Below are 20,667 nucleotides of genomic sequence, written 5' to 3' on the forward strand. Positions count from 1 at the left end.
CTGGGAACATCCCCATCCCTGGAGGGGGATGGAGGTTTGGGGGTCCCCGTGTACTCCCCACCCAGGCCGCGGTGAGGTTTTGGGAGAATTTGGGGTGGGTTTTTTGGTGTTTTTTAACCGGTTCAGTGCTGCGCCGAGGGCAGCACAGCCATAGCTCAGGGGCGGGATGCTCAGGGGAGGCTGTGGCCACCGGCTTGGCTCTTCCCGGGGGATAAAGCAACACCCAATAAATAATTCCATTTTAATGGGCGGGAGGAAGATGGTGACTTCGGCTGCGGGAAGGGGACCCTGGGGTGAACCCTGCTCCGAGCCCCCTGCTGCTGGCTCCGGGGAGGGGACGCAGGCATCCGGGGTGCCAGAATTCCAGCCCCACCGCCCCCGGCATGAAGGTGTCCGGGCTCCTGGTGGGGGTCCATCCCCTCCCACCCCCAAAAATAAGGGATCCAGGAATCCGGAGCCCCCAGGACTCGTCCGTCCCTCCCTGAGAGCCAGGCTCGGGGTGGGCAGGAGCCCCATGGGTCCCAGCAATGGGGGTGTCCCCGAGCCTGTCCCCCTGCCACCCGTGGGAGTCTGGTGGGTGCCAAGGCTCAGCCTGGCCTCAGCTCTGAATCCCGCTGAAAAATCCTGGGGCTGAAAAATCCTGGGGCTGGAAAATCCTGGGGCTGGAAAGTCCCCTGTGCTGCTGCCAGGCCCTCCCTGGAATGTCCTCGCCTTCTGCCTGCTTTCCTGCCGGCACAGCCGCCCTTCCTGCCTGCGCTGGTGAGAGCTTGTGGCTGCTGTCCCCAAGCCCCATCCCGCGTCCCCAGCCGGGGATGAGCGGGGGGACCCCCCCCAGCCCGGCCACCACCTCGCCGTCCCCATGTCCCAACCCACGGCCCCAGCTCCCAGCCGGGGATGGGGATCCGTGGGTCCTGCGCGTGGGTCACGCCAACCCCACGGAACGCTGAGGGCTGGGGGAAGAGCGGCTGGGAAGCTGCCCGGCGGAAAAAAAAAATTGGGATGCCGGTCGACAGCCGGCTGAACGTGGGCCAGCGGTGTGCCCAGGTGGCCAAGGTGGCCAACAGCATCCTGGCTCGTGTCAGGGATAGCGTGGCCAGTGGGAGCAGGGCAGGGATCTTGCCCCTGTGCTCGGCACTAGGGAGGCTGCACCTCGGATTCTGCATTTGGTTTTGGGCCCCTCGGTACCAGCAGGACATTGGGGTGCTGGGGCGTGGCCAGGGAAGGTGGGGAGGGGTCTGGAGCACAAGGAGAACGGTCTGGAGAACTTGTGGGGAGCGGCCGAGGGAGCTGGGGTTGGGTGGTCTGGAGAAGAGGGGGCTGAGGGGAGACCTCATCGCTCTCCCCAACTCCCCGACAGGAGGGGGCAGGGAGGGGGGTGGGCTCTTCTCCCAAGTAATGAGCAACAGGACGAGAGGAAACGGCCTCAAGCTGCGTCAGGGGAGGAAAAATTTCTTCACAGGAAGAGTGGTCAAGCGTTGGAAGGGGCTGCCCGGAGAGGTGGGGGAGTCCCCAGCCGTGGAGGGGTTCAAAAACCGGGCAGAGGTGGCACTGGGGGCCGTGGTTTAGTGGCCATGGGGTGTTGGGGTGACGTTGGGCTGATGATCTGAGAGCTCCTGTCCAACCTTAGCCTTCCTGGTCTGACTTCATGGAAAAATGATCCAAGCCAGGAACATGAAATTCTGGCTCTGCCCTTAAGTGGTCTGGTGGTGGGCTTGGCAGTGTCAGGTCAATGGTTGGACTGGGTGATCTTCAAGGTCTTTGCCAACCTCAACGATTCTCCTATGATTCTGTGTCCCCAACTCCCAGCTGGGGATGGGATGGAGACCCCCAGCCCAGCCACCACCTCACTGTCCCCAAACCCCATCCCATGTCCCCAACTCGCAGCTGGGGATGGAGACCCCCAGCCCAGCCACCACCTTGCTGTCCCCAAACCCCTTCCCATGTCCCCAGCCCGCACCCAGGACCCCCATCCTCATCCCTGCAGCTCCCCGCCGGGGCCACCAAGCCACCGATGATGACATCAAGACCTGGCCAAGCACCAGCTCCCCCAAAGTCCCCCCCAGTGCCACAACCAACACCCCACGCCCCCCCGGAGCAGGTGACACGGGGACACACCAAGCTGCCATCAACACCAGGACATTTAATCGCTCCCAAGGGACCAGCCAGGACCCTGCCATCCCCCCAGCCCCCCTCAGCTCTCCACTGCCGTCACCGCTGCCACCAACGTCCCCTCTCTGCTGCTGGGGTCCTCGCCGTCACCTCCTCCCACCGCCGGCCGGGTGACACCGCTCCCCGCAGTGGGGACAGTGGGGACGGGGGGGTCCCGCTCTTCCCAGGGATGTTCCAGCACCGCCGGCACCGCACCCGGTACTTCTTGTACCTGGGAGAAATCCCCGGGGTGAAGCCGGTGCCAGGGGTCTCGGGGGGTGTCCTGGGGGGGGGCGGGGGTGTCCCTGTCCCCTACCTGATGCCGCAGGCGTTGCAGAGGGGGGTCCCATTCTCGGCCGCCCGCCACAGCGGGGTCCGGCGCGTCTTGCAGGAGGCGCAGCGCTTGCTCCCTGCGGGGGACACGCAGCTGCACCCCCAAAGCCCAGCGGGGTTCGGTGGGGGGACAGGGACACCCCCAGATCCCCCCTGCCCCGGCTCTTACCCTGGGTGAGGGGAACGTCGTCCTCCGAGCTGCTGCCCGCCCCAGGGGGCCTGGCTGGGGGGCTGCTCCCCCGGCTCTGGCTGGGATCCCTGCAGGAAAGGGGGGGGTCAGGGGAAGGGTAGGGACCTCCCCCGGAATGGGGGACGCCCCTGGAATGGGAACACCCCCCCCGGAATGGGGGAAACCCCCCCCTGGAATGGGGGAACACCCCCCCCCCCCTCCCCAGGGGCTGCTGGGTCCCCCGGGGCCATCGCTGGGGAGGGGGGAAAGAGGGGTCTGGTCTGGTGGGGAAGGGGATGCGGGGAAGGAAGGTGAAGCCGGACAGATGGACAGGGCAGGCCCAGGTACCCAGAGGTGCAGCTGGACAGACGGACGATACAACCCAAATTCCAGGGACGCCCGGAGGTGCATCCGGATGGACAGACAGAGCAGCCCAGGGATGTATCCGGACAAATAGACAGTGCAGGCCAAGAGCCAGGGGTGCCCAGAAAAGAGTCCAGACAGACAGACAGAACAGCCCATGGTCCAGGGGTGCATCCAGACAGACAGACGGAGCAGCCCACGGTCCAGGGGTGCTTCCAGACAGACGGACGGAGCAGCCCACGGTCCAGGGGTGCTTCCAGACAGACGGACGGAGCAGCCCACGGTCCAGGGGTGCTTCCAGACAGACGGACGGTGCAGCCCAGGGTCAAGGGGTGCATCCAGACAGACGGACGGAGCAGCCCAGGGTCGAGGGGTGCATCCAGACAGATGGACGGAGCAGCCCACAGTCCAGGGGTGCCCAGAAGAGCATCCAGACAGACAGACAGTGCAGCCCAGGGTCCAGGGGTGCATCCAGGCAGACAGACGGAGCAGCCCACGGTCCAGGGGTGCCCAGAAGAGCATCCAGACAGACAGACGGAGCAGCCCACAGTCCAGGGGTGCATCCAGACAGACAGACAGTGCAGCCCATGGTCCAGGGGTGCATCCAGACAGACAGACAGTGCAGCCCATGGTCCAGGGGTGCATCCAGACAGACAGACGGAGCAGCCCACGGTCCGGGGGTGCATCCAGACAGACGGACAGCAGGGCCAGGGCCTGGTACCTGCCGCCACGGGCGGTGATGAGGAGGCGGCAGCCCTCGGCGCTGCCGGCGGCGAGGCCCAGGCGCATGCGGAGGGTCACCCCACGGAAAGAGGGGTCCCAGGGCTCGGCGCCGCGCTGGGGGGCTGCCTGCTTGCGCCGCCGCCCGCTACCAGTACCGGTGCCGCTGCCGTTACCGGTGCCGCCGGCCAGGTGCCGGCACTGGAGGCTGATGAGGCTGAGAGCATCGGGGCTGCCGGTGGGGGCCGGGGGGAGCCCCGGGTGGTCCAGGGGGGCTGTGGGAGGTGCCGGGGGGGACTCGGGGGGGGCCAGCAGCCGCGCAGTCTCCTGCAGGAAGGTGAGACCCTCCCCGGGGGGGGCCGGGGGGCTCCAGGGCGCCGGGGAGGGCTCTGGGACCCCGCTCCTGCCCCGGGGCTGCTGTCAGGGCATGGGGGGGTGGGATGGGGACCCGCTCCCCCCTGGCCAATGCATCGCCTGCCCCGGTGCCCCCGGCTCCCCTCCGCTCCCGGTTCCCGCCGGGTTTGACCAGCCCCGCTGCTCCCGGTTCCCCCTGACCGGATCATCCCCGGTGCCCCCGGTTCCCCCTGATCCGATCGTCCCCAGTTGTCCCCCGGTGGGACCAGCTCGGGCATTCCCGGTTCCCCTCCGGTCGAACCATCCCCAGTCCCGGTTCTCCCCCGGTGGGAGCAGCCCAGTCCCGGTTCTCCCCCAGTGGGTCCAGCCCCGGTGCCTCCGGTTCCCTCCGGGTTTGACCAGCCCCGTTCCCGGTGCCCCCGGTTCCCCCTGATCCAATCGTCCCCGGTTGTCCCCCGGTGGGACCAGGACCGGGACCGGGACCGGGACCAGCCCCAGCCCCGGTCCCGGTCCCGGTTCCACCCCGGCGGGACCCTCCCCGCCCCCGGTGCCCCCGGTGCCCCCGGGGCAGGAGCGGGGTCCCGGTGCCCCCGGTTCCCACCTGCGGGGGACACCGGCCGCGCCCCCCCCGGGGCTGGGGGGCGGCAGGAGGGGCCGGCAAGGCTCGGGCTCCAGGCAGAGCAGCCGCTGGAGCAGCGAGAAATCCGGGGGCTGCCCCTCCAGGAAGAGCTGCTCCGCCATCACCGGCACCGGCACCGGCACCAGCCCCGGCCCGGGCCCGGCCCTAAACCGGCTCCAGCTGCGCGGGGGCGGGGGCAGAGCGGCGGGGGGGGGGGGGGGGGGGGGGGGCACGGACCCCGTGGGCGGGCCCCCAGGGTGGGGCAGGACCCCAGATGGGACAGGGACCCCCCCAGGACAGGGCAGGGACCGCCCAGGGTGGGGCAGGGACCCCCCCCAGGACAGGGCGGGACCCCCCAGGGTGGGGCAGGACCCCAGATAGGGCGGGGACCCCCTAGGGTGGGGCATAACCCCCCCAGGACAGGGCAGGGACCCCCAGATGGGGCAGGGACCTCCCCAAAGAGTGGGGCAGGACCCCCCCCCCCCCAGGATGGGGCACAACCCTGTATGGGGCAGGGACCCCCTGATGGGGCAGGGACCCCCCCCAGGATGGGGCAGAGACCCTGGGCGGGGGGGGGGGGAAAACCCCAGGTGGGGCAGGGACCCCCCCCAGGATGGGGCAGCACCGGGGAGGGGGGCTGTGCCCCACACACTGAGCCCCCCCTAGAACCGGCCAGGTCCTGCTCAGAGCCCCCCCCCCAGCCAAGGGGGCTGACCCCAAAGGGTCCCCCCAAATCCCAATGCAGAGGGCCCCCGAGCACCGCTCAGCCAAGATTTATTATTAACAAACTGCAATGCTCATTATCCCAAATTGGGGGGGGGGGGGGGGGGGGGGGGGGGGCGCAGAGCCTGATGGCACCCCCTCCCCACAATCAGCCCCCCCCCCCCAGCTCTGCCGTCACCGTCCCGCAGCGTCTCCTGCTCAGGGTGGGGGGTCCCCGCCGCCCCGAGGGGCTGCCACCCTGCTCGCTGGGGGCTGTAGCCGACTTTTGGGGGGGTGTCATCCCGCCGGGGGGGCGTCGTGCCCCCCCCGCCGCCATCAGTGGGGTTTGGGGACGTGGCCGTCCACGTAGAAGTTGCGGGTGACCTTGGGGAGGACGAAGTGGGCTCCCTCCAGCTCCGGCGTCAGCAGGATCTGGCAGCCCAGGCGCGAATTCTCCTGCAGCAGCGGGGCCTGGTCCAGCAGGTCGTCTTCCCTGGGGGGACACACACACACACAAAAAAATTGGGGGGGGGCACACACACGGACCCCCAGAGCCGTGGAGAGGGGTCGCACAGGGTTGTGGAGGGGGCTGCGGAGGAGGTCACGGGGGGGTTGTTGGGGTGCTGGTGGGGACTTGAGGGGCATTGGGGGTTCATGGGGGGGGTGTTGAGGGATCTGGGGGGGGTCAGAGTTGTCCCTGGGGGGGTGTTGGGGTCTGGGGGGGGTCAGGGTGGTCCCTTGGGGGGGGGTGTTGGGGTCTGGGGTGGGTCAGGGTTGTCCCTAGGGGGGGTGTTTGGGTCTGGGGGGGGTCACAGTGGTCCCTGGGGGGGTCAGGGTTGTCCCTGGGGGGGTGTTGTGGGGTCTGGGGGGGGGTCAGGGATACCCTGGGGGGAGCTGTTGGGGTCTGGGGAGGAGTCATGGGGGTCCCAGGGAGGGGGATCAGGGGTTCTGGGGGGGCTGTGGTCCCTGGTGGGGACGGCAGGGGGGTCCCAGGGGGGCTGCTGGGTCCCAGGGAGGGGGGTCAGGGGTTCTGGGGGGGGGGGGGGGGCTGTGGTCCCTGGGGGGGGGTCAGGGCTCTGTGATGTGGGTGCTGGGGGGTCCCTAGGAGGGGGATCAGGGGTCCCCAGGGGGTTTGCTGGGTCCTGGTGGGGGTGTCAAGTATTCCCGGGGGGTCTCTGGGGGGTTCTGGGGGTCCCCAGAGGGGGGGAGAGTGGGGGTGGGACACGACATGGGGGGCACAGGGCGGGTCACGGCACCGGGGGGCCCGGGGGGACCGTTACCGCTCGTCGGGGGCCGGGAGCCGCTCGAGATGGGGGGCACTGACGTAGACGTGGCAGGTGGAGCAGGCCAGGGAGGCCTCGCAGGCGCCTGCGGGACCCCTGCTCAGCACCGGGACCCCCGGCACTGGGACCCCCCCTCCTCAGCACCGGGACCCCCGCCACCGGGATCCCCCCTCCCCGCTCAGCACCGGGACCCCCAGCACTGCAACCACCCCTCCTCAGCACCGGGACCACCCCCCCCGCTCAGCACCGGGACCCCCGGCACCGGGACACCCCCTCCTCAGCACCGGGACACCCCCCCCCCGCCCCGCTCAGCACCGGGATTCCCGACATCGGGACCCCCGCCCCTAGGACACCCCCGCCCCGCCCCCGTTCAGCAGCAGACCCCCCCCTGGCACCGACCCCCCGGTCCCAACCCGGTTGGGACCCCCCGCCCCGGTCCCGCTCCCGATCCCGCTCCTGGCCCCAGTCCCGGTACGATCGTGCCTCCCCCCGCCCCGGGCCCGCCCCGCCGCCGGTACCGGTACCGGTACCGACCCTCCAGCTCCAGCCCGTGCCGCTGCGCCAGGTGCAGCACGTTGTCCCCGACGCGGCCCCGCACCGGGACGTGACGCCCCGCCCGGTCCACGAAGACGACGTTCACCCTGGGGAGGGGACGCGACACCGGGAGTCAGCACCGGGACCCCCCCGCTCCCGGTACCGGTACCGGCCCCGCCGCCCCGGCTCAGGCCCCGCCGCCGCCCCGGGACCCACACGGCGCCCTCGGGCTCCTCCGCCGCGGCCCTGCCGCCGCTCAGGCCCCGCGCCGCTCCCCGCAGCAGCCGCCGCGTCACGAAGCCGCCGCTCGCCGCCGCCATGGACGCCGCCATGATGGGGCGGCACGTGACCGCCGCCACGTGACCAGGGCCGCGGCGGAGAGGGCGGGGCCAGGGAGGGAGACGCGCAGGTCCCAATGCCCCCCCCCCCCCCCGTGCGTCCATTAAACCTCCCGGGGACACACACACCCTCACCCTCACATGGGGGGGGTAAAGGGGCCCCCTCGCATTGGGGGGGGCCTTGCACGAGGAGGGGGACCCAGGGGGGCCTCTATAATGGCCGGTGGGGGGCTCCTTGCATAAGGAGGGGGCGCAGGGGAGCTCCCCAAATTGGGGGGGAGACATGGAGGGGACCCCACGCATAAAGAAGGGGGGGGAACATCACCCCAGAAAGGGGGGGACGCCTTGCATGGGGGGGACACAACACCCAGACACACCCCCCCCCCCCGCCTTGCTTGGGCATATTGGGGGGGGTAGGGACAAGTTGGGGGGGGGGCAGGACAGGGGGCAGTGTGGGGGGGTCGGGGTGTCCCCCCCCCAATTCGAGGGGGGCAGGTGCTACCTCGTGAGGGCTAAGGATGTCACAGCGAATGCTAGACACGCTGCTGGCCAAAGGAAATGGGAGACGGGGTCATGCAGCTTTCCAAGAAGCTGCAGAAAACGAGATCACGAAAACAAGAGATCGCCGATCACGATTTGGAGTCCCCATCCCTGGGGGTATCGGAAAAAACACGTCGACGCGGCGCTCGGGGATGTGGCTTAGCGGTGGGCTTGGCAGCGCTGGGCTAACAGTTGGACCGGCTGATCTTAAAGGTCTTTTCCGACCTAAACGATTCCGTGATTCTGCGGTTCATGGGGTTAAAGCCTGCCCCAAGAGCAACGGGTGCTGGGGCGTGTGAACGTCGGGACGCACGTTTAGCAAAGGCCACCTGGTGAGTCAACACCGGGGGGGCTGCCAAGCCAGCTGGCCCTGCCCCGTCAACACTTTTACATAGTGTAGAAGGGGATAAAGTCCCTGTAGTGCGCGTAAAAAGTACGCTGGGGAAGACGGTCTGGGTTACTCCCCCCTTGGGCGAAGGCAAACCCATCCGTGGGATTGCGTTTGCTCAAGGACTTGCGTGTACTTGGTGAGTGACGCGGGAGGATGGGGAATTCTGATGGGTACCTCAAGGGGATTTGGTTTTGGATGAAAATAGTCAACGAACTGAACCGTATGACCTTAATTCCTATATAATACTGCATGTCATCACTTCTATGGTTGCCATACGCCACATCAATGGTCTTCCAGTAAGAATCACCCAGATTAATGACGAAGGAACTTCAACCGAGCAAAGCGCAGCGGTGACGGAACCACAGCTGGCTTCAACACACAACAATCCAACACCGCACACCATCGCTCCGGCCCCAGAAGATCGCTGTGACAGATGGAGCCCAAAGGCACGGATGAAATGAACTCGATGGACGTTTTAGAGGGCTGGCCCGCAGATGTTCAAAAAACGGGCAGAGGTAGCACTTTGGGACATGGTTCAGTCTCGTCTACCCTTGATTGGTTTAGAGTAGACTTGGTAGTGTAGGTTAATGGTTGGACTGGATGATCTTCAAGGTCTTTTCCAACCTAAACAATTCCATGATTCTATGATTCTATGAAAATGAGCCCTGTGGTGCTTCCCATCGGCGGGCAGATGTTCGACCGTTTCTAGGGAAGCAGAGCTTTGCCGCATGTGATGGAGACTTGGGAAGAGAAACGCCATAACCTTGAACGTCCACCCTTCCTCCTTCTCTCCCCGAGCACCAGATGTCCTCTCCCATGGCCTTTCTGGTAGCGGTCTCGGCTCGTTCCCTGCCCGCTGCAGACCGTCCGTCTGCAATACGAAGGTGGGTACCAAGTCGGCTCTACCTGGAGCCTTGCGCAAGCGCTTAGACCTCAAAGGTGGTCTCGGAGGTGCCTTGGGGAGGTCCCCCCACCTCCCCAAGATGCGCTTCCTCAACTCGTGTTTTTAGGACGCGTGAATGGTGACGGGAGAAACGCGGTCATCCCGGTCATCCAAGCCTCCGTGCGTAATTCTCCCAAATTCTTCAAGTCTTGTGCGGCTGATTTGAGAGCTTCCCGGAGTGTAGCCGAACTGAGATTTCAGTCATAAATAACAATGAACCAGGCTCTCTCCTTTTACCAGTTTTCTTTATTTCTCTACTAGAATCGATGATTCGCTGATTCCACAACATGCTGGGGTGCCTCTCTGAAGTCTCTCTACATTAATGCAGGTGGGACGGGGAATGAACCCGAGGAGTTAAGAGACCTGTGTGCAGCTGCAGGGCTACGATCTCGTTGGGCACGTGGCGGGATGGCTCCCAGGGCTGGAGCCTTGCCATGGAGGGGCACCGGCTCTCACGGTGTGGGGGCTCCGGAGGGAAAACAGCACCAGCACAAGAGCGCGTCAAGGAACAGAGCCTGCGCTTTGTCCTCAGGAGGTTCCCCGGGACCTTGCTGGGTGAGCAGGGGCTGCGCTCTGCAGAGCTCCCCTGCACGGGTGCAGTGCCCACGCAGCAGGAAAGTCGTTTCGGGGGCTTGCGCCATGGGGTGACTGCCCTTGGACCAGCCCCTCTGGCCATAAAGAACTCCAAACCCCCTACACCTTCACGCTACTGGAACGGTTCGTGTCCCTGCTGCTTCTCACGGCGCAGCTGAAGATTTAATTCCCTGGAGGGAAGAGGGAAACCCCTTTGTGCACAAGTGCCGTGGGTTGACCCCGGTAGGCAGCTAAGCCCCACACATCTTGGGGAACGGGGGAGGGAATGGGAAGGGTGAAAGTGAGACAACTCGGGGATGGAAATAAAGACAGTTTAATAGGTAAAACAGAAGCCATGCACGCAAACAAAGCAAGATGAGGAATTTGTTCACCACTTCCCATCGGCTGGCAGATGTTCAGCCATCTCCAGGAAAGCAGGGCTCCAGCACACGTCATGGTGGCTTGGGAAGAGAAGCGCCATCACTCCAAACATCCTCCCTTCCTCCCTCTTTTCCCAAGCTTTTATTGCTTGAGCATGGTGTCCTACGGTCCGGCATATCCCTTTGGTCACTTGGGGTTATCTGTGTCCCCTCCCAACTTCTTTCCCCCCCCAAGCCTGCTCGCTGGCGGGTGAGGAGCAGAAAAGGTCTCGATGCTGTGCAAGCACTGTTCAAGGGAGCGCGGATGTCACGTCCGTACTCTGTGACAAGCATCTTGCAGGAAAAGCTTTCAGAATTTAACAGACTTGCATGTGGTGACACTACACACCCCTCTCACTTTGTTACTACAGAGGTTATTTAAGCTGTCACCGTGCTCAGACACAGAACAGGGAACACACAGCGCCAAACAGCAACAGTGCAATTCGTCTGATGAAGGACATGATCTCATGCCAGATGCTGCGATTTTCCTGCTCCAGCCTCAAGGTCACCACGTGCAGGCGGTTGGCTTTTTCAGGTAAGCCTTCTTTGAGCAACACGCTCACCTCCTGTGAAGACGGGCAGGTTGTCAGCGAGGGCATGGAGTGCACAGAGCCAAGAAGCAACGGGAGGGACCCAGCTGGGACCACTTTGCCATTCCTGCCTGCTAGCCACATCTTGGCACCTGCGCTCTCCCACTTGGTACCTGTGGTTTACGCCTGATCATCTTCCTGTGCTTCTCCTGCTGCTTCTCACGGTGATCCTCCAGCTTCTTTTTCAGCTGAAGAATGTGCTCTTCACAGCTGCGTAACTGCTCCTGCATCTTCTGTTTGTCTTCAGCCTCCCTCTTCCTCTGCACCTCCCTCTCCTGCTCAGCTCTCTCATGCTGCTCTTGCGCACCTGGTGACGGAGAAAGAGAGGTGATGCAAGGGCAGGAGCCGAGCGCACAAGCCCCCAAGGAGTACTGGTGTCCCCCTGCAGCACGCTTGGCCCTCTACACGCAGTGGCATTTCTCCAGTCCAGAAGTTACTTTTCATCTCCTTGTCCTTCTCTGTGAGGGAGCGGTCTGCGCTGAGGATGCTTTTGGCCAGAGCCTCTCTGCTTTGGAGGAACTCCTGCAGGACAGCATCAGCCTGTAGGAGCACAGGTAGAAGAGGAGTCAAGAGGAGAAAGAGCAGCTGGGCAGAAATGCTTTCTTGGGGGAAGGGGATGGGACATGGAGCCTCTCCCCTTGAAGGGGAGCTGCTCTTGTTCCTACCTTCACCCCCTTGCCAGGCAGCTCCCGATATTTCTCCACCAGTGCCTGCTGGTCTCCTCTGAACAACTCGTAACCGCCTGACACGTGGTAGGCACCATCACTGAGTCGTCTCTGCATGTCTTGGGAGAGGTTCCCGAGAGCAGCCTCGCACTTGTCACGGGATGCCTGCTCGTTGTCCATGCAGAACTTCTCCTTGACTGCCTTTACCTGGTGCTGTCCGGAAAGATGCAGAGGGAAGGCATCAGCCCCTGGGCTGGGCTGCGTCCACCACTCTCATGCGAGGCAAAAATCAAGCCAGGTTGACATGGAAATTGGGAGCTGCAGTCTGTGGGGTAATCAGCTGGGAGGTGACAGACGGGGAGGGCATTCTGCACCCGCGGACATCTCTGGACCAAGGTGCACAGGAGCAGAGAGCACGCCAGGGACCACGGGCTTCCCAAAACACAAGACACAGTCAGCAGGACAGGGGAAGCGTGGAAGGCTGCAGGCTTCCAGCCAGGGCAGGCACACATCTGCCCCCCAGGACCATGCTGTTTCCCCAAAGCCCAGGGGATGATGGTGTCCCTGGGGGAATCCTGGCTGGGCTGGGGACCACCTACTATGAGATCTTCCTGGAAATCGCAGATGTTGTCCATGAATGCCCGTGCCATGAACAGCTCCAGCGCCTCCCGCTCGCACTGTCTGTGCAGCTCCAGCAGCTCCTGAACAGTCTCCATCGGCAGCTGTGCCCGCTGCTCCATCAGATCCTGGTACAACGTCACAGCCGCTTTCACTGCCGCTGCGTTCTCAGTCTTTGCCAGGGCGAGCGCCGCACTCTCCACGCACGGCACTTCCCCGCTCCGGACGGCCTCCACGTAGATCTCCGCCAGTTTCCCCAGCACTGCCGAAGAGGACCAAGGATGAGAGATCTGCAGCCTGAACAAAACGCAGGCTCCCCTTCAGCCCTGGGTCCTGCCATGTCCCTGCTGCCCACCCGCCAGAGGCTTCCTGAACATCTCCTAACTCTTTCCCACCCCTCCTGCAACATTCAGAAGCTCAAAACCCAGAGGCAGGGACAGCAGCCAGCAGAAAAGCTCTCCCTTTCCCCTCCTGCATCCTTTGACTCGGCATTTGATCCTTCCCCAGACACAGTCCCAAGAGCTGCTGGCCATCCAACCCTCTGGACAGCGGTACTCACAGGTCCCTGTTATGATGTGGCCACCAGGGATGGTCTTGGGTGGAGACTTTTGCCAGACATAGCTGCAGAACTTCTCCACCTGCTCCTGGAACTGGGGATTGATCTCATCATCCTGAAGCTCCTCCAAGTGGACCAGCTCCCTCCTGCTGGCCGGTTGCTCAAAAACAAAGCACTTGCGCTCCGGAAAGAACTGGCGGATGCATTCCCGGGGCTGGTTGTAGCATTGGGTCTCCGGGCTGCTACCTGTGGGGTTAGAGGACATGGAGCAAGTTCACTGGGCTTGGGCTGTTGTTCAATTGCACTGACATGCTGCTGTGCCTGGGGCTGGACGTCTCCAGCAGCACAGCACCATTCCCTTACCGGCCTTTAGCTTCAGCGCGTTCTCCAAGTATTCGTCCTCAGAGATTTCCTGCCCATCCATCTCCAGCTGCAGGGTGAAATCCCGGACAGCCCAGACAAAAGTCGGGAAGAAGAGGACAAATCTTTCTGAATCCGCCAGTTCATCTTCGCTCTCCTTGGGTGCTGCTTTCAACCTGACAAGCTCGGTCAGCTTCATTACACAGCTAGGGAGCTGGCTAAGGAAACTGGGACGTCAGCTCTGAATGCAGGGGCATCGCCATCCTGCAACCACTCAGCGCTTCATGGGGAAGAGAGGAGCCTCGGCGGGGACGGAGGGGAACGGCCTGGAACAGCCAGAAGGAGGAGGGAGAAAACCCCTCAGCCCTGAGGCCCACAGCATGGGACTCCTAAGGACGCCAAGCACGTCACCGCGCACCACAGAAGGTTCTGCAGCTGTTGGAGGAGCTGGCATTTGTCAGCCCCCGGCCCAGCACACAGGGAGAGGAGGGCATCCCTGGTGCTGCTGTCCCACCAAGGATACTGCAGCTGGTCCACGGCTTGCTGGTCAATGGTGCCTCTGCTGTTGTACATCAGGGTGCTGGAGAGCAGTACGGTTAGCACAAAGAGCCACGCATCATTCGTGTTGTTGCCCTGGAACAACAACACTTGGCTCTTGTCAACAAGACCCCCGAAGTATGAGCAAAACCCCAAATCCCCAGACCCTGAATGCCCCTAACCCACAGGCCACGGCAAGACCACTCTTTGGAGAGGCCCACCCCCATGCCATCACCATGTCTTTCTGTAGCTGCCCTTGTCCTCAACTCAAGAGTTAAGACTCTCAGGCTCTATCAAAGTGCTCCCCGAGCTCCTCGTTCCTCTTCTGCTGCTCTTTTCCACAAGAGCAAGGAATTTGGCAACTTGTCCACCCCGACCTCCTTCCCATGCACATGGGCTGAAGGCCAGCAGAGGCGGTGGGAACACCTGCGCTCTGGTCACCACGGCTTGAGGGCCCCTCAAAGTGCCGGGAATGCGCAAAGGCAGCTTCTGCTTCTTCCACACCTTCTCCACGTCGCCCAGCCCTTCAGTGTCCAGCATCACCAGAGTGTGGCCAGGCCGGCTGGGGTGAGGTAGACACCACATCCAGATACCTTTGGTGTGGGACCGCACGCTGCAGGCCAAGGGGAAACCTGTGGGCAGGACGCGGGGGTCTCAGCAGTGATTTAAAGACAGAGTAGGAAACCCCGGGTACCCTGGCCGTCCAGGGCTGGGCCCTCCCTCACCTTTCCTCTGACGAGCCAGCCTGTTCATGAGGTAGGACTTGCCAGTGCGGTACGGCCCTGCGATGGCCACCACCACCACAGGCTGCGTGACCTCCGACAGCACCTGCCGGGCCTCCTCCCGGACCACCAGCCCCTTCCTCGGGCTGTTCTCAATGAGGCAGACGGGCACCGGCATGAGGATTTCAGATGCCATCGCTGGCAGCAAACGCAGCCTGCGGAGGAGACGGCGAGACGGGCTGGTTAACAAGGTGGGGACACCCCACAGTCCAAACAGGGACAGTCATCATCGTCCTACTGCCTCTTCCCAAGCAAATCATTTGCACCAAATTCCTTCCACCACACCTCCTCTTTCTGCCCCTCGCAAGCCATGCTGTGAAGACCACGGTGGCACTTTTGAAGAGGTCACCTGGAATGCTGTGTCCAGTTTTGGGCCCCTCAGTACAGGAAGGACATTGGGGTGCTGGAGCGTGTCCAGGGAAGGGCAGCGGAGCTGGGGAAGGGTCTGGAGCACAGGGCTGGGGGGGAGCGGCTGAGGGAGCTGGGGTTGGTTGGTCTGGAGAAGAGGAGGCTGAGGGGAGACCTCATCACTCTCTGCAGCTGCTTGGCACGAGGGTGTAGTGAGGTGGGTGTTGGTCTCTTCTCCCAAGTAGTTAGCGATGGGACGAGAGGAAATGGGCTCAAGCTGCGCCAGGGGAGGTTTAGGTTGGATATTAGGAAAAATTTCTTCACGGAAAGGGTAGTCAAGAATTGGAACAGGCTGCCCAGAGAGGTGGGGGAGTCCCCATCCCTGGAAGCGTTCAAAAAAAGGGCAGAGGTGGCACTTGGGGACATGGTTCAGTCTCGTCTACCCTTGACTGGTTTAGTGTGGGCTTGGCAGTGTAGGTTAATGGTTGGACTGGATGATCTTCAAGGTCTTTTCCAACCTAAACGATGCGATGATTCTATGATTCTAGGTGCCCAGCCCCGGCCCGTTTGCCTCGCAACAGAAATAGCTCCGTTTCTGAAAGCCCCGGGGATAGCGGGAGTACTCTGCGCTACGTCCTGAGCACCGCTGCGACGTTTGCCGCGTGATCTGTGAGCTGACCCCAGCTCACCATTTCGCTTTGCTTGCGTGCGTGGCTTTTGCCTCACCTATTAAACTGTCTTTATCTCAACTCACGAATGTTCTCACTTTTACTCTTCTGATTCTCTCCCCCATCCCACTGGCGGGGGAGCAAGCGAGCGGCTGCGTGGGGCTCAGTTGCTGGCTGGGGTTAGACCACAACAACTCCGGCCATCGCCCAGGTTTACAGGTACCAGTAGACCCCACGGCCATGGAAGCAGCACAGCGTCTCATCCCATGCCCAGACCCAGAAGCTTCCCCACTGCAACCTCCCGGACACGCCGGGACTGGCTCTGGCAACGGTGAGCTCCACCGACACTGCCCAGGTCTGGGCTTGGAATCCTCTCTGTGGACTTCACGAGCCCTGCTCTCTTCCAGGAGCATCAAGGTGATTGCCACGGGGGGACAAGAGGCCGCACAGCAGCACAGTAGGGAGGAGAGGAAAGGTTAGGGCACAGGGTCCAAGCTTAGGCAAGTCCGAACTTGCACGCAAAGCCTGGGGGGCTTGAACGCAGGCTCATGGCCCCCCATTCCCCTTGCTCCGCCCCAGAGCCTGATCACACCTCTGCACCTCATCCTCCTCCCAGCCGGCGGGGTCCCTGGCACTTGCTGGGGTCCCTCTCACTTCCCGGGGTCCCCAGGAGTCACCCTGCAGCCCCAGCGTCCAGGGCTGCTTGCACGGGGTGGGCAGGAGGGATTAGGGCAAGGGACTCACCGTCGTCTTCGTCGCCTGTCCTGGGCTGCAAGAGTTTGCTGCAGCCTGGGTCCTGCGCTGCCCTTTATCTTGTGCCCTTGGCTGGCCCCCCTCGCCTATTCCGGGAAACAAGGGAGAGTCAGAGCGAAAGTGAAAGGCAGGAGCAGAGAGCGGGGAGGAACCCCCCCCGCAGAGACATGGCCCGTGCTTTGGCCCCGGCCAGCCCCTACGCATGAAAACTGTCCCCTGGGCCATCTCGATGTCTGCTGCAAACACCCAGCACTGGCACGCTCGTCCCACAGCCACCCCACGCTCACGGGTCCCCTCGCCTGCCTGGGACCCTTGCCTCCCCTCATACCCCAGCCTGGAGCCAGCGGCCCCCTCCTCGCTGGCCGCTCCAGCCCCGAGTCTGATGGTGAGCGCACACCGGGATGGAGCGAGACACAGACATTTGTGTCCCCCGCCCTCGGCTGGCACCAGGGACACGGGCTGTCACCCGTGGTCCCGCTCCAGACACGGGCACCGAGCCCCTCGCTCACACCAGTCCTTCCCAGTAGCTGCTATTTGGGACACACACCGTTCCCACCCCTGTGACTGGTGGCTGAGACCCCCATCTGCTGCAGTAGCTGCACTGAGACCCCCCCCACTCACCCAATATCTGGCACGGGGACCCCACTGGCTCCGGTAGCTTGTACTGGGACACCGCTCACCCCAGTAGCTGGTTCTGGCACTCTGCTCACCCCAGTAGCACGTACTGGGACACTGCTCACCCCAGTAGCTGGTTCTGGCACTCTGCTCACCCCAGTAGCTCGTACTGGGACCCCACTCACCCCAGTAGTTCATATTGGGATCTCCATTCACTCCAGTAGCTCATACTGGGATTTCCATTCACTCCAGTAGCTAGCACTGGGATCCCCACTCACCCCAGTACCTCGCACTGGGACCCCCACTCACCCCAGTAGCTGGCACTGGGATCCCCACTCACCCCAGTAGCTCGCACTGGGACCCCCACTCACCCCAGTAGCTGGCACTGGGACCCCCACTCACCCCAGCAGCTGGCTCTGGGATCCCCACTCACCCCAGCAGCTGGTTCTGGGATCCCCACTCATCCCAGTAGCTGGCCCTGGGGACCCCCACTCACCCCAGTAGCTCGTACTGGGACCCCCATTCACCCCAGTAGCTCGTACTGGGACCCCCACTCACCCCAGTAGCTGGCACTGGGATCCCCACTCACCCCAGTAGCTCGTACTGGGACCCCCACTCGCCCCAGTAGCTGGCGCCTGTCCCAGTGCAGTGCCCAGGATCTCCCTCCTGACTTACAGCCTCCCCCGTGGCAAAGTCCAGGCTGACCCCCGGCAGCCCCGACACCAACGCAGCGGGACAGACCCAAACGAAAATCATCCCTGCCCCGGAAGGTTTAGAACTCCAGCTTCCGACGGAGAAGATCCAGCCTCCATCCTCGGAAGCGACGTTCCTGGGTATCTGGTGGAGGGGTGGGACAGCGTGTATCCCCCCCGAAACCGTGACTGCTCTTGGAGAAGTGAAAATGCCTGGAAACAAGAGGGAACTCCAAGCTGGAGAGGTTGGGCCGGCGTGAACCTCCTGAGGTTCAGCAAGGCCAAGTGCAAGGTGCTGCACCTGGGATGGGGCAACCCCCGGTATCAGCGCAGGCTGGGGGTGAAGGGATGGAGAGCAGCCCTGCAGAGAATCACGGAATCGTTGAGGTTGGCAAAGAGCTTGAAGATCGTCCAGTCCAACCATTGACCTGACACTGCCAAGGCCACCACCAAACCAATTAAGGGTCAAGTGATAATTAATTTCATGATCCTGGCATGGTGGCTGGATTATTTTTGTCATGAAAGTCAAACCAGGAATCACGGAATCGTTGACGTGGGCAAAGACCTTGAAGATCATCCAGTCCAACCATTGACCTGACACTGCCAAGCCCACCACCAAACCAATTAAGGGCAGAGCCATAATTTCATGTTCCTGGCTTGGATCATTTTTCCATGAAGTCAGACCAGGAATGGCTAAGGTTGGACAGGAGCTCTCAGACCATCAGCCCAACGTCACCCCAACACCCCATGGCCACTAAACCATGGCCCCCAGTGCCACCTCTGCCCGGTTCTTGAACCCCTCCAGGGCTGGGGACTCCCCCACCTCTCTGGGCAGACCCTTCCAACACTTGACCGCTCCTTCCGTGAGGAAATTTCTCCCAAGATCCAATCTCAGCCTCCCCTGGCACAGCTTGAGGCCATCTCCTCTCGTCCCATTGCTTGTTCCTTGGGAGAAGAGCCCACCCCCCTCCCTGCCCTCTCCTGTCGGGGAGTTGGGGAGAGCGATGAGGTCTCCCCTCAGCCCCCTCTTCTCCAGACCAACCAACCCCAGCTCCCTCGGCTGCTCCCCACAAGTTCTCCAGACCGTTCTCCTTGTGCTCCAGACCCCTCCCCACCTTCCCTGGCCACGCCCCAGCACCCCAATGTCCTGCCGAGGGGCCCAAAACCAAACACAGAATTCCAGGCGTGGCCTCCCCAGCGCCGAGCACGGGGGCACGATCCCTGCCCTGCTCCCGCTGGCCACGCTCTTTCTGTACGCATTCCACAAGTTGCCAGAAACCCACCGCCGGACTTAACGCTGTCGGTTTCTGCGCGCATCAGCGGTTGCCCGATTCCATTAGGCCTGGTTTTGGATTGGGGGAAGGCAGATCAGGGAAAGGCGGATCGGGAAATCTATTTCTTCTCCACCACTGCTGGGGTAAAGGAATTGGCCTTATTTTTGTGGTTGCATGGGGGGAATTGGTATGCCTGCTTTGAGTTCATAGAAGGTGTGGTAATGGTACGGGTGGCAACGCTTGCCGTATTTTCCTTGTTATTGGGATAGTGGGAAGATGGGGAAAATCTGCCAGTTTGGCCTGGGAATTGATCTGTGGGTTTGTACACATTTGGGATCAAACCAATCAGGGAATCTGCGTCACCATCCCTGGATTGGCAGAGGAAGGCTTTAAATTTGCAATGATTAACAGCAATCTTACAAAAACACTAGATGAAGCATTCAAAAATCAAAAAGTATCAAACCCAAACTCCACAGGGGAAGATGCTCGATGGCGCCTGTAGCAAATCCCAACCAACTCTACATGGGAAAAACCTATGGAATGCGTCTCGCTGTGAAATTCTGAACACCCGCAGACCACGAAGTCCGCTGACGACGAAGAGCTGCGAGCGGCTTTGTGGCGGACTCGTTGCCTGTAGTAACATCTCCTGGTGGGGATCACCCCTACGGGGAAGCTATTTCGAGGCTTTTAAATATTGGCTCTGGCGAAAATGAGACTGAGAGCGAGTGTTGGGAGCGTTGGGAGGCAAAGCCGGAGCCCCGGTGTTGGTGGGGCTGTGGAAGCGGTGCCAAGGTGTGGTGGTGCATTCCCCCCCCCCCTTTTCTCTCTCTTCAACCACTTTATGGCCTCAGGAATTCCAGACCGCGGCCTTTGCGCCCCTTAATTGTACCAGAGACTCCTACATGGTTGAAGCAGAAAGCGGTCCTGTCCTTATTAAAATTTCCGTATTATGGCTAACGAGGGGAGCGAGAACAAACAGCTACCCCTGACAGCCTTGAAACAGAGCGGTACCATCGTTGCTGGAAGTCCAGCAACTACCGACCCAAATTGTGGCTCGGGTGGAAATTTACTGGTGACTAAAGCCAACGATCTCACGATCCTATAAACAGCAGTCCTAAGCGAGGCCCTTGGAGCTCTCCTGGACTGCGGCGGGCTGCACCAGCATCTCCCTCTGAGCCTCTCAGAGCCTCTCAGACGCCTCTCAGAGCCAGCAAAGCCAGCAAACTCTCAAGGTTTGCCACAATCAGAGGTCCATTGCTGAAGATGGACAGTGGAGCCTGGGCTGAAACCCTTCACTCCTCGAGGCTCAACCCTCGCCCGCTGAGAAATGCCAAGACATTCAACATGAGTATTTCACTGAACTCGAGGGGGATTTTTGACAGGTATACCATTTTTTTATATGTATTCAAGTTTGCGTGTATGCATGCGAGAATCAGTTTAAGTAGTCTGTAGATGTACGATTTAATTTCAACGTGAGTCTTACACTGCTCCATTACCCTTATTCCTATAAACCGTTGACCAAGTCTGAAACTAAGCTTGGACCCAGCCGCACCTCGACTCCTTTCTGAGAAGGAGTTTAGAAAGCACGGGGGTCTGTTCTGAACCTCGGGACTCACCGGGAGGGTCCCCCTTATCCCCTGCACCCACAATCTCTCTGTGAATCATTCCAGCTCAGTGTAACTCAATTTTCCTTTATGTACTTCCATGTAGTAACAGAGTGAACCTTGCCATCTTCGAATCTGTAACTAAGTCACTGTTTTGATCAGTTTTGTCTGATCAC

At 62.2% G+C, this 20,667-nt stretch overlaps 2 protein-coding genes across 2 annotated transcripts; both read right to left on the minus strand.

The window, feature by feature from the left end:
* Nucleotides 1-5,559: 5,559 nt before the first annotated feature.
* FDX2 (ferredoxin 2) lies at nt 5,560-7,557 on the minus strand. Its single transcript, XM_075725235.1, has 4 exons — nt 7,442-7,557; nt 7,226-7,332; nt 6,689-6,776; nt 5,560-5,901 (listed from the first exon to the last, which is right to left on the minus strand). The coding sequence occupies exons 1-4, from the start codon at nt 7,555-7,557 to the stop codon at nt 5,745-5,747; spliced, it is 468 nt and encodes a 155-aa protein (XP_075581350.1). The 3' UTR covers nt 5,560-5,744.
* Nucleotides 7,558-10,328: 2,771 nt separating this feature from the next.
* Nucleotides 10,329-16,331, minus strand: LOC142596149 (guanylate-binding protein 7-like). Its single transcript, XM_075725159.1, has 11 exons — nt 16,298-16,331; nt 14,481-14,692; nt 14,260-14,387; nt 13,742-13,851; nt 13,222-13,424; nt 12,862-13,104; nt 12,284-12,564; nt 11,685-11,897; nt 11,457-11,559; nt 11,133-11,326; nt 10,329-10,995 (listed from the first exon to the last, which is right to left on the minus strand). Exons 2-11 carry the CDS (start codon nt 14,671-14,673, stop codon nt 10,825-10,827), a joined length of 1,839 nt encoding a protein of 612 aa, XP_075581274.1. The 5' UTR covers nt 14,674-14,692; nt 16,298-16,331; the 3' UTR covers nt 10,329-10,824.
* Between the last annotated feature and the right edge of the window lie 4,336 nt (nt 16,332-20,667).

Source organism: Pelecanus crispus, chromosome 27 (genome assembly GCF_030463565.1).
Source record: "Pelecanus crispus isolate bPelCri1 chromosome 27, bPelCri1.pri, whole genome shotgun sequence".
Taxonomy (NCBI): Eukaryota; Metazoa; Chordata; class Aves; order Pelecaniformes; family Pelecanidae; genus Pelecanus; species Pelecanus crispus.

What these genes read in the sequence shown, in the direction of transcription:
- FDX2 (XM_075725235.1), bottom strand. Translation starts at nt 7,557, where the DNA reads ATGGCGGCGTCCATGGCGGCGGCGAGCGGCGGCTTCGTGACGCGGCGG. An exon ending in GAGGAGCCCGAGGGCGCCGT is followed by an intron (nt 7,333 to 7,441) that starts GTGGGTCCCGGG and finishes TCCCCTCCCCAG; the next exon opens with GGTGAACGTCGTCTTCGTGG. An exon ending in GCACGGGCTGGAGCTGGAGG is followed by an intron (nt 6,777 to 7,225) that starts GTCGGTACCGGT and finishes GGGGTCCCGCAG; the next exon opens with GCGCCTGCGAGGCCTCCCTG.
- LOC142596149 (XM_075725159.1), bottom strand. Translation starts at nt 14,673, where the DNA reads ATGGCATCTGAAATCCTCATGCCGGTGCCCGTCTGCCTCATTGAGAAC. An exon ending in CGCGCTGAAGCTAAAGGCCG is followed by an intron (nt 13,105 to 13,221) that starts GTAAGGGAATGG and finishes CTAACCCCACAG; the next exon opens with GTAGCAGCCCGGAGACCCAA. An exon ending in GAAGGACAAGGAGATGAAAA is followed by an intron (nt 11,327 to 11,456) that starts GTAACTTCTGGA and finishes CTCCGTCACCAG; the next exon opens with GTGCGCAAGAGCAGCATGAG.